The 11,537-nt window shown below is 43.5% G+C and overlaps 1 protein-coding gene across 1 annotated transcript; it reads left to right on the forward strand.

Annotated features, from left to right (window-relative positions):
• Positions 1-42: 42 nt before the first annotated feature.
• On the forward strand, positions 43-11,537 carry TUBGCP4 (tubulin, gamma complex associated protein 4). Its single transcript, XM_009994282.1, has 17 exons — positions 43-168; positions 693-815; positions 1,326-1,379; positions 1,824-1,880; positions 2,449-2,528; positions 3,192-3,393; positions 4,696-4,861; positions 5,635-5,759; positions 6,414-6,464; positions 6,831-6,936; positions 7,279-7,386; positions 7,600-7,738; positions 8,200-8,377; positions 9,273-9,407; positions 10,524-10,640; positions 11,064-11,203; positions 11,505-11,537. Exons 4-17 carry the CDS (start codon positions 1,848-1,850, stop codon positions 11,515-11,517), a joined length of 1,593 nt encoding a protein of 530 aa, XP_009992584.1. The 5' UTR covers positions 43-168; positions 693-815; positions 1,326-1,379; positions 1,824-1,847; the 3' UTR covers positions 11,518-11,537.

Raw genomic sequence — 11,537 nt, forward strand, 5'->3', positions numbered from 1 at the left:
CCCCGCCCCGCACCGCCTCACCGCCCCTTCCCCCCTCAGGTGTCTCAGGAGCTGCCTTTCCTGCATCCCAGCGAGACCAGCGTCCTGAACCGGCTCTGCCGCCTCGGCACCGACTACATCCGCTTCGCCGAGTTCGTGGAGCAGTACACGGGGCATGTGCAGCAGCAGGTGCGGCCGCCGCCCCGGGCACGGGCAGGGGCAGATGCGCTTTCCCGCGCAGAGCCCAGAGAGCTCCGTTTGAGGCAGACAGGGGAGGGTGCAGAGGAGCTAGGGATGGAGCAAATGAAAAACCTCACTGTTGGGGAAGCACACTGTCATTACTGCCAGAATTTCTGCTCACTGGAGTCTGGCCAGAATTTGTGAACTGTACAGGGTGCTCATCCCTGTGTTGTAGGGAGTCATGGTTTGGGAAGAGCTTTGAGATCCAAGAGCCATTCATAAGAACAAAGAAGCTGCCAGTGGTTCCCAGGACTTGCATATGTCCATAGAAGAGCTACATGTAACTGTTCAAATAACTCTCTTCATGACAAACTCCTGATTTATTACTTTTTTTTACTGGGCACTTTCAGGTGGGCTAAGGTGCAATTCCACATGTTTGGAGCACTGGTGGCTAGTATAGCACTGCACAGAAGCTCCATTACTGTACAGAGTGGCTGTGGGGAGCTGACGTAGAGTTTATTGTTTGGTTTCAGGACCATCACCCATCTCAGCCAAACCAGAGTGGATTACATGGCATTTACTTGCGAGCCTTCTGCACGGGCCTTGATTCGGTGCTGCAGCCCTATCGACAGGCACTGCTTGACCTAGAGCAGGAGGTAAAGGAGAGGGACTTGGAACAAGAGGCTGTCCTGCTGCTGACAGGCTGTGGAAGGTTGTAATTGCTGCAATTCATATGCTAAGTAGTAGGAGTTAAAGATGAGACAATGTGTTTTCTTTTCCACCTCAGGGATGTCTTCCAAATTTTATTCTTGTGAGGTGTCACTGTAAATGACTCTGATTAGAATGAAGTATTAAGTCCTCTACTATCAGTTCAGTGAGCACTGCATCTGCCTCAGAGCTCAGTGCTGCCTCAGACTATTGTGACTTGTTTTCAGTTGCAGAGGGTTTGAGTAATCTCTGCTAGATCAGCAGCTGTCATTTCTTGGGCACTGTCACCATCCAGTGGTTGCTACAGCCCAAAATGGAAGCCCAAAATGGAGCCCAAAAATAGGCGGGGGGGGGAAAATGCTCTGGGAACTAAAGGTTTGGAATATAGAGCCAAACATGCTTTTTTACTTAGCCATACCTTATTTTAATTGTCATTAATTGCTTTGTTTTTCTTACAGTTTCTGGCCGACCCACATCTTTCCATCTCACATGTTAATTATTCCTTGGACCAGGTATGTCATGTTAATGAACAGGTAGTGCCATCTGCTTACCCCTCCTTAAGTCCTATAAGAAAGTGGGTGAGATAAATAAGGGCTAGTCTGTGATGTCATGCCATGTCTTTTTGATGCCTCCACATTCATAGTCCCTTAATCAAGCTCAGAGGGTCACCTGCACTTTGACACAAAGCTCAGAGCCTCCACCTTCACCCTGACATATTCTTCACTGCCTGCATAGCCCGGACTGCACCTGGAATAGTCACTTCGTGCATCTTGGTCCAGTGAAGGGAGAACATTCTTCCTAGAGATTTTCATGTCCTGTTTCTAGTTTGTGGGGAAAGCCATATTATAGTTCTATGACATTATTGTAATTGGCTGCTGTCCCGTCCTACTGAAGCAGAGCTTTTCTCTTTCACTTTCATAGCAACCTTATTCAGTATTTTGCTCTTTGCTCTGCAGTTTCAGTTACTCTTCCCCTCTGTGATGGTCATGGTGGAACAGATCAAGACTCAGAAGGTACAGTAAATTTGTAGCTAGTTTCTCTGAAGAACTTTCATCTTGAGCTGATTAAGTTCTTTCTGCCTCCATCCCAGACCTTTTAACACTAGGAAAGAAAGTGGTTCAGTAATAGGGGCCCTGCTTCCAGCACTGCTGCAAGTGTTGAGTAACTGTTTTGCAAATCCATTTACACTGGATTTGATGTTTTCATTATCAGTACGATCTGAGATTACTTGCATTTTATAATCCAAATACATTTCATAGTATGAGGTGCTGCTGGTTGGAGTTTCTTGTCTTTTCCCCCACTGTCACCTAAAAAAAGGAAAGACAAAAAAAGGCAGAACCTAATGTTTTCAGAATCCAGAGATGGTTGCTTTTTTAAAGGAACCTTTTGAGAAGCCTGGGTGTAGAGCCAGACACAGGCTTCTCTCTTTACTGCATGGAGCATGTTGCATCTTTTTTTCTGTCAGATTTGTGCAACTGGTTAAGCCATCTTCATGTTAGCCAGAAGCGTTGTGTTTAAATGTCTAAAGGGCTACTCACATCCAAATAACAGACCTAGTCTAACCATGTTTCCTTTCTGCAGATCCATGGATGTCAGATCCTGGAGACAGTCCACAAACACAGCTGTGGGGGGTTGCCTCCTGTTCGAAGTGCTCTTGAAAAGTATGTAAATGCAGTACAGCTGTTGTTTCATTCTGCTGTAGTAACTGTAGTTAGTGTCAAAATGTTTATCTTACTTGTGAAAACAGTACATGCAAAACAGGCTTGCAGGATATAAAAGCAGGAGTAGCATGCAGGGAAAACTGTCACCGTCCCCCTGTTGACAAGCAGGTTTGTGGCAGGAATTAAGGCTTTCTCCATATTTTGGACTCAGGGCTAAGGAAATTTCAGACCCCATGCTTTTTCTTTTGAGGTCTACATGAACTGTTTTGCATATGGTAGACCCCTTACTGTTTTTTGATCCTTAAAAAAGATAAATGTCACTGGGAGAGTGTTGCTAGATTTGTATGTCCCTGGGGAGAAGGTCAGACCACTTAAAAGATAATTCATGTTCATGCTGAAATGGTAATTGAGTAGAAGCAGCAGGTCTGGGAAGCCACTACAAACTTACTTCTGGTATATTAGCAGACCTCCATATGCAGAAGAAATGTTTATTCAGTTTTGCAAGTGATTGTTCCACCTTTCTCTGTTTAAAATAAATTAATTTAACATGAGCCATCTAGCATTTGCCCTATTGCCTGTCTAACTGGACTGGCCAGAATGACGGACAATGGTGTTTTAATTACTGCCTGCAAAGGCCCCACTGTCTGTTTCTCTTGACCTCAGGATTCTGGCTGTGTGTCACGGAGTCATGTATAAGCAGCTCTCTGCCTGGATGCTGCATGGATTGCTACTGGACCAACATGAAGAGTTCTTTATCAAACAGGGGCCCTCTTCTGGGAACGTCCCCAGCCAGCCTGAAGAAGATGATGATGACCTGGGAATAGGAGGACTTACAGGAAAACAGCTGCGAGAACTGCAGGACCTGGTAAGATTGCAAGTCATGGGTTGGCATCCTCTGGTCCTCACAGAGCTATTGAAGAAATATATTGTCTTCTGCTTCAGTGTGAGCTATGCTATACTGGACATACATTGAGACCTGGTAGGATGGCAAACCAACCAAGCATTGTCCCAGGTTGCAGCTAGGCAGAAGGCATAGAAGCAGATCGTTTGGCACAGCTGGATGATCTTGGGGCAGAAAGCTCTATGAATGAGTAACTGGAACTGCTGTGCTCCCCCTGCTCTTGAGTGACTCTTTCCTGGTCACTATGCTCAGCACTGTGATCTGCTCAACACAGACAGTGCTGGTAGTGTCAGCAGTTGCAAGGGACAGGGTGTGGGCAGCTTGGGTGTTGACTTGATTTACACCTTTTCTGTTGGCAGCTGGGTCAGGTACTCTTGCACAACTTTCGTTGTGCAAATTGTTACTTAACAGGACAATACTACAGACCCCACAGGGAAAAATGGGCTGTGCAGGAGTCAAGAGGCTGCTGAGAACTTGTCTGGGGTGCTGAGTTAAGGCAGGGATCAGTCTGCCACTGTGTGGTGAAATGCAGCAACTCCTCAGGTAGATGGCACGTGATCAGAGTGCCCTTGTGCAGAGCAGTGTTCTCAGTGGGTGATGCCACACACTGCATCAGGGAGCATGATTAGCAACTGCAACTCTGCAAATTCACACTCCAGTGTGAGAAAACGCAGAGGCACCCCTGGTGTTCATGTGCCCCGGGCTGTGAACACATAGAACGTTCACCCCAAAGTACCCCATGTTGCTTACAAACAAAGGGCCTGTACAGTCTCTGAAAAAAATAGCCTGGTTGATGCTAGCAAGCCTTCAGATCTTGAGCCTGTTTGCTCACTAGTGGAGGTATTTACATTTGGCCTGTGTCACAAGCATTCTAGCAGTGTTAAAACATATCGAAATGGCTGTAGGGGAGGATAATTTTTGGCAATGCTAATTAACATCATTATGGCTGCAAAAAAGCTACTGTAATGCAGGTGCAGTAGAGCTTTTCTTGATGACATAACATTTTCCTTTGGGAGAGCCAATCTGCTGCTGTTCCACCAAGGTTTAGCTTCTCCTTTTACCTCATGAAAGCAACATCTCTAGGGAGATCTAGTGTACCACAAGTATAAAGAGGTTTGCAGGCTTACTTAAATGATGCTGATCAGGTTTGCTACCTTTCTGCTTACTTCGAATGCACCTGGATTCCCCCTGCCCTCGTTTATATACATTTTCTGTCTGGTTTTCTAATTTTTTTTGCTTGATTTCTTTTCCCTGGGTCTCTGACAGCGCCTGATTGAGGAGGAGAACATGTTGGCTCCATCTCTAAAACAGTTTTCTCTGCGAGTAGAAATGCTGCCTTCATACATTCCTGTGCATGTTGCTGAGAAAATCCTCTTTGTGGGAGAATCTGTTCAGATGTTTGAGAATCAAAATGTTAATCTGACCAGAAAAGGTAAGGAGCATCTTTCTTGCAGCCTTTGTCTCTGTCTTGTCCACGTTGCAGGATGATGTCATAGGATTAAAATGCATCCGCAAACACAAGAGATTCATTGCAAGGTGACCCCAGGGGTTGCTGTGGAAGACAAATTATCAGGAGGAAGTCTTTAAAGACAACAAGAGAGAGACAATTCCAGCTGATGGTTCTCTTTGAGAGCCTGATAAGTTTCCATTGGAAATGGTTTTGGAAATACTACTACACCAATTGAGGAGGGCTGCTCTGGAGGCTCTATCTTGAATTTGTGATGCAAAAGTATTCAAATTACTTGAGGGACATTGCAGAGAACAAAAGACCAATTAAATTGGACTGGTTTCTTGCCATAGGAGAAGCAAGGTGAAAAGAAATTGGTCTTCATGCTTAGCTAGTTTAAAAAAAAATAATCCCCAAGTTCAAGCTGTAGGATAGATTTGAAAGGGGTAGGGGAAGGTGGAGAAGCAACTAACTGGTCAATGTGGCAGAAAAGTTGTGAGTTTAACATCTAGCTCAGTCCTAAGAAAAGGGCTGCTGGTGGCAATCATTTACATAGAAAATACTTGTTTTTACTGATACCACAGCACTGCCATGGCAAGTGTCTGCATTGTCACTGCACCTGGGCCTCCTCAGCTTCACACTCCTCGCCAGACCTGAGATGGTGCTGCCTGGACAGCCCTTCTGCCCACACTGCTGGAAGAGGTCTGCACTTCTCCAGATGGTATTCCCTTTTATTATCTAAACCACGTTTCTCTTAGGTTCCATCCTAAAAAACCAGGAAGACACTTTTGCAGCAGAGCTACATCGACTCAAGCAGCAACCGATCTTCAGCCTGGTGGACTTTGAGTCGGTGGTTGACTGGATCCGCAGCACAGTTGCTGAGGTAGGGATCCCAGGAGGGACAACTGCTCTGCAGGCTGAGGAGCTCCTCAGTTTTGTCAGTGACTGGGGCTTTAGAATCCGTGACTGAACAATATGTGAACACTGCAGCTTCCATGTTCTTATGAGCTCAAAGCTTCATGTCACCCCAACTTCGGTGACAAAAGGATATTAACAAATACTCTTCACTTTTATGGGGGAAAGAAGTTTTTTTTTCCCCCACTTGCAGTGGCTTCAGAATCTTTCATCATGCTTTCAGCGTAACAGATAGCATCTCACTGGGCAAATCCTTTGCTTTTGCAATTTTTAATCTTTTTTTTTTTAAAATTGGTGTGGGGAACCTGAGAAGTTGAGTAGGTTAGAGAAGTGAGATGAAGCTAGGGTAGAACTGATTTCTTGAGAGTTTGCTTATTTTTTGTCCTGGGTCTCCCTGTCTCTTTGTCCAAGTTTCTTGCTGATACATATCAAAGATGTTGTAATTAGGAGACTGTCTACACACCTGATGCCTTGCATGTGCTATTGTACTTTATAGAGCATTTTATACAGCTGCTTTTTTGTATGCATCACAAGTATCTGAAGACAGCTACTGTTCTTACTGAATGGGATTAGACAAATATGAGGGGAGGTTTTTTGATTTGATCTTTTGTTTCCTCACTAGCATCTTTGGAAACTGATGGTGGAGGAATCAGATTTACTAGGACAACTGAAGGTAATATAACTGCTACCTTGTTTTTGCTAAAGCAGCTTAAATTTTTCTTTTTAAATGGCTCTTTCCCACTTTACTGTCTTAGATTCCGCACTTATTTTAGGTAAAGCTGTTTTAATTTTCCAGATGTCAAGAATGAGCACAGAGTTTGAGGGGTATGTGTATGTGGTTGTGTCGTTTGCATTTTTAAGCGAAGGCAGCGTAGGCTTTTGGGCACTGGATTAAATTCCTGGCTCTCCAGCTGTATTTTGAAATGGCAGAGGTTGTCCAAGCAACAATAAAAATGGATGCTGTCAGCTAGGATGCTTAAAATTTCTGCTTCGTTTTTTATATGCTTATATATATATATAAAAAAAAATATTTCCACAGATTATAAAAGACTTTTACCTTTTGGGAAGAGGGGAGCTGTTTCAGGCCTTCATTGACACTGCACAACACATGTTAAAAACACCACCCACGGCTGTAACTGAACATGGTGAGTGTTGCTTATTCACTTACCAAAACGTCCTCACTGCAGTGTAACAGGAAAGTGGTGAGCCATGTCCAGCACAGAAGAGCTCCCTCTGATCCTCTAGACATTGTCCTTAGTTTTGAAAGAACAGCTTGGGAATTAGAATGTCTCACAGTGGCTGAAAGTAACATCTCAGAAACTTTCAGATAGCATGTTTCTCTTCATATTTGAAACTGGAATTCAATTAAAATAATGAAAATAGTGTGTCAGTGTTGTCTTTTATGGCCAAGCATAAATAATTAATGGGTGCAAAATTAGCACTAGCTGCATCATCCTGTGCTGATACCTTTGCTCTCTCCTTGCCAGATGTCAACGTTGCATTTCAGCAGTCTGCCCATAAGGTACTGCTAGATGATGACAACCTTCTTCCTCTGCTGCACTTAACCATTGAGTATCATGGAAAGGAGCATAAAGGTATCTACATGCATTTTTGGTAGTGATTATGACCTTGTTTTCCAGTCCTATTACTTAGCCTTCTCTCATGTTAGTACTTCTTTAATTCTGTTCTCTTTGCAGCCTTATGTGATGGCCTAGCTTGCTTTGGCTCTTCTTATTCTGTTCCTTCCCCTTTTCTTTCTTGCCATGATTATCTTGACTAAGAAAATTTAGCACCTCATTTGTTTTCAGATCCTTGTCAGACTCGAGAAGGGCCTTCCCGGGAATTATCTCCACGTGAAGCCCCGGCCTCGGGATGGGCAGCTCTGGGCCTTTCTTACAAAGTTCAGTGGCCACTGCACATTCTCTTCACTCCTGCTGTTCTGGAGAAGTAAGTACTAGGTGTGGTCTTTGTATTTCCATCTGTAGGTTCCCTGATCTCAAGTACTTACTAATGTTTTGGGGTATTTTTTTCTCTCTGTGGAGGAAAAGGTAGATCTGTAATAATTTTAACTTGCTTCTTGAACCTTAAAATGATTCTTTGTGCTTATTCATACTGAAGGGACTTGCTTTAAAGACAGTAAAACCTGCAAGATGCTGACAGACTTGCACTATTTCACAAGCAGTGCTACTTTGACAAAACAGTGTCAGCTCTTTCCTCCTAAGGGTGAAATTAACTTTGTATTTTTAGGTCAGTAACCAATACAAGCAGAACTCTGTGACTCTGCCAAGGGCCTTCATCTGACCTACCCTGTTTGCCTCTTGTTTCTTTTCCCAGTCTTGCATAGTTATGTTCCCCAGTGCCTGCACCAAGAAAGATTTTCACCGTAACTTTGTATTTTCTGGCTGTAGGTACAATGTTGTGTTCAAATACCTACTGAGCGTGCGACGAGTCCAGGCTGAGCTGCAGCACTGCTGGGCTCTCCAGATGCAGCGCAAACACCTGAAATCCAACAGGACTGATGCCATCAAGTGGCGCCTGAGGGACCACATGGCTTTCCTTGTGGACAACCTCCAGTATTACCTGCAGGTCAGGATTACAGAGAAAGGTAAAGTGTATCAGTTAATCAGAAGCTGGCAGAAATTCTTGATGGGAGCACTGAAGTCCTGTCTTTTAGGGCTCAGGGGTTTTGTACCTCAGGGAACTCAGTGTTTTCTTTGGAACAAGTCTAGAACTTTCTTGGAATTTTCAACCTTAGTGCTACGATTATTAAGTTTTTGGACTTGTGAATGAGTGAGAGTTACTAGAAGTGCAGGAGTTTGGGCTCTCTAGTGCTACTAAGCATTTGTGAGAAGCCACAGTCATCTCAGAACCAGCATAATTAAGATACATTGTGGCTTTTCCCCTTTTGTTTGAGTTTGTTTGGGGTTTTTTTATTCTTTCATTTGTTTGGGTTTTTTTTAAGAATTTAAAGAAGCCATATTCTGACCATTTGAAATAAAAAGAGGCTTTTCAAGTGTAAATACCAGTTACTAGTAGCATGATTCTGTGAGAATTAGATCTCATTTTGTAAACAGCCATGACAGCTGAATTGAGGGGGCCTGGCTTTCTGCCTTCACCAGTCATCTGGCTGAGCTTCTGCACTGCAGTCCTTGCCCTGGGATTCCAAGTAGTAACTCCCAGAGATGACTAAAATAAAATACCTTTGTTTACATGCTAGCTGTATACTTTCTTTAAGATTAACTACTGAAAAAGCAACCATTTCCCTTTTTACTTAGATAATACTTAGGCATAAATAAATTGCTCCCCCCATTATGTGCTGCTGTTGTACATAATCCCCCATTCAGGAGGCAGAGAGGTGGTGATCCTCAGCCTCTAAGGTAGGAGTAGCAATAAGGAAAGGAAGTTTCTTACATAAACCTTCTGCCTGGTCTGAAGTACTCCCATTCCTCAAGATACTAATGAGATTTTACATACCCATCAGGTGGATGTGCTGGAATCTCAGTTCTCACAGCTGCTGCAGCAGATAAACGCCACGCGAGACTTTGAGAGCATACGTCTGGCTCACGATCATTTCTTAAGCAACCTGCTGGCTCAGTCTTTCATCCTCCTAAAACCTGTAAGCCAGTCTTTTTTGTTCACCTTTTTCTACAAATTCTCCAGCTGTCCTGAGAAACAGATTTGAACAGATATGACAAACCATCTCTTTTATAACAGATGAGTGATAATCTTCTGCAGAGCATAGACTACAATACTAGGAATAAAGCAAGTATAAACTAGAACAGATAATTGAATTAAGATCACTTCATTTGTGGTTTGTGAGTGTGGAGGCTGCATTCCTGGCAGCATCATTAAATCAAGATTATTCCAGTGTTCAGTTAACCTTATTAACTTAAATTTTGTTGCTGTATTTTTCTCCCAGGCAATTTTATTAAAGAAGTACTAATTAGCATAGTGCTGGGAACTTGTATTCCTGAGGGACTCATTCTAAAATGCATTAGATTAGAAAAAAATCCCTCTCTGATTTATACTTTAAAGGATAAAAAGAGTTGAGGAGTTCCTGAATGGACTTTAAGGGTGATTTTGTTGTTGTTTTAATAAAAATGTTAACCAGTGTTGCTGGTACTTTCACTAAACATGCAGTCACTCCCAAAGAAAGCTGGTGCCAGTGAAACCCCAGGACAGGGCAGATCTTGTTTATGAGGCTGTAGCATAAAGGGGGAAGAACACTAATTATCCAGCCTGGAACTCAGAATTGTTCCAGTGGTTCTGTCTGTGAGGCATTTGGCACTACTGAGTGCCAAGTTACCTTGACCAGCTGATACAAAAGAAATTCCAAGGCTTGTGAACAGCGAAGCCAAGGCCTTGCAGAACAGCTCCTGCTCTTCTTTCTTCCTTCTCCATGCTGAAGCCACAGGGATGGCCTGCTGGTTGGACAGGGAAGCCAGATTTCAACTTCAGCACCTGTGTGGATGGCTCTGCCTATTGCTGTTTCCCAAGTAATGTCTGCAAAAGGTTGGGGGTGAGGGGGTAGATACAGCATAACATTTAAGTCCTTTTCCATAGAAAACCTTACAAAAATGCTATAGCTGTTTCAACATCTTCCTTACTGATTGAACAGCACTGTGTCAGCAACATCTTGATTATGAATGCTGTAACTTTTCAGGTACTAGGAACAGCCTTCTCTGGTTTCTTATTGTTTAAACTAGAATCTTGTACTTTTTATCCCACACAGGTTTTCCACTGCTTAAATGAAATTCTGGATCTTTGCCATAGTTTTTGTTCTCTGGTCAGTCAGAATCTGGGCCCATTAGATGAACGGGGAGCTGCACAACTCAGCATTTTGGTGAAGGTGAATCTATGTCTATTTGGTCTGTTCTCCCATGCAAACATTTACACCTAAGCAATCATCTTGGCTTTAACAGCTGTAAAACAGGAGTAAGTTTAAGCTGAGACTGTCTGTACAAGTGCTTGCCATGATTTCAGTTGATCAGCTGTGCGAGTTGAAAATTCTGTGTGCGCAGAGAGGAGGAGGGTGGGCAGATAGGCAGAAATAATCCGATTGGAATATAAGGGAGGCAGATACCAGCCTGTGCCCCTGCCCACTTAGGGCTGCCTGACACGTAGTGATGCCCAGGGCTGACAGCTTACCTTGCACTGCACTGCCAGCACTTCTCCTGCAGGGATTCTTTTCTTCAGGCTGTGAAAGGATTGTTGAAAGGCTGCTTGCTTTGTCTCTTGAGAGTGCCCAGAACCGACTTCTTCTCATTGGTAGGGATTCAGTCGTCAGTCATCACTGCTCTTCAAGATTCTCTCCAGTGTTCGCAACCATCAGATAAACTCTGATTTAGCTCAGCTGCTCCTGCGCTTGGATTATAACAAGTACTACACCCAGGCTGGAGGAACCTTGGGCAGGTAGGAATATCTTCAGGGTGGCTTGTGGCATTATCCTCAGGTACTTGAAGTACAAAGTGATCTAAATGATCCTAAGTAATTTTTATTGATTATGCGAGCCAAAATTAGTAGAAGCAAAGTGTTGATAAATACTATGAGAGAAGAGTAACAAGGCAGCATGAGTTAATGTTTGGTGTTCTAATGCTCTCGTTTGTTTTGGCATGAACTAGCTGCTGGCTCTTATTGGCTGAAAAATTAAAACATGGGTTGATAAAGGGAGTTCCTTTCAACATGTAATTAATATTGTACCTTTCCCTTGCAGTTTCGGGGTTTAAGCGCCAAGATCTTTTCTTCA

Source organism: Chaetura pelagica, unplaced genomic scaffold, assembly GCF_000747805.2.
Source record: "Chaetura pelagica isolate M959 unplaced genomic scaffold, ChaPel_1.0 scaffold233, whole genome shotgun sequence".
NCBI classification, from domain to species: Eukaryota; Metazoa; Chordata; class Aves; order Apodiformes; family Apodidae; genus Chaetura; species Chaetura pelagica.

Coding starts and splice junctions, on each gene's coding strand:
- TUBGCP4 (XM_009994282.1), top strand. CDS start 1,848: ATGGTCATGGTGGAACAGATCAAGACTCAGAAG. Junction 6,937..7,278: donor CACGGCTGTAACTGAACATG/GTGAGTGTTGCT, acceptor TCTCCTTGCCAG/ATGTCAACGTTGCATTTCAG. Junction 7,739..8,199: donor ACTCCTGCTGTTCTGGAGAA/GTAAGTACTAGG, acceptor TTCTGGCTGTAG/GTACAATGTTGTGTTCAAAT.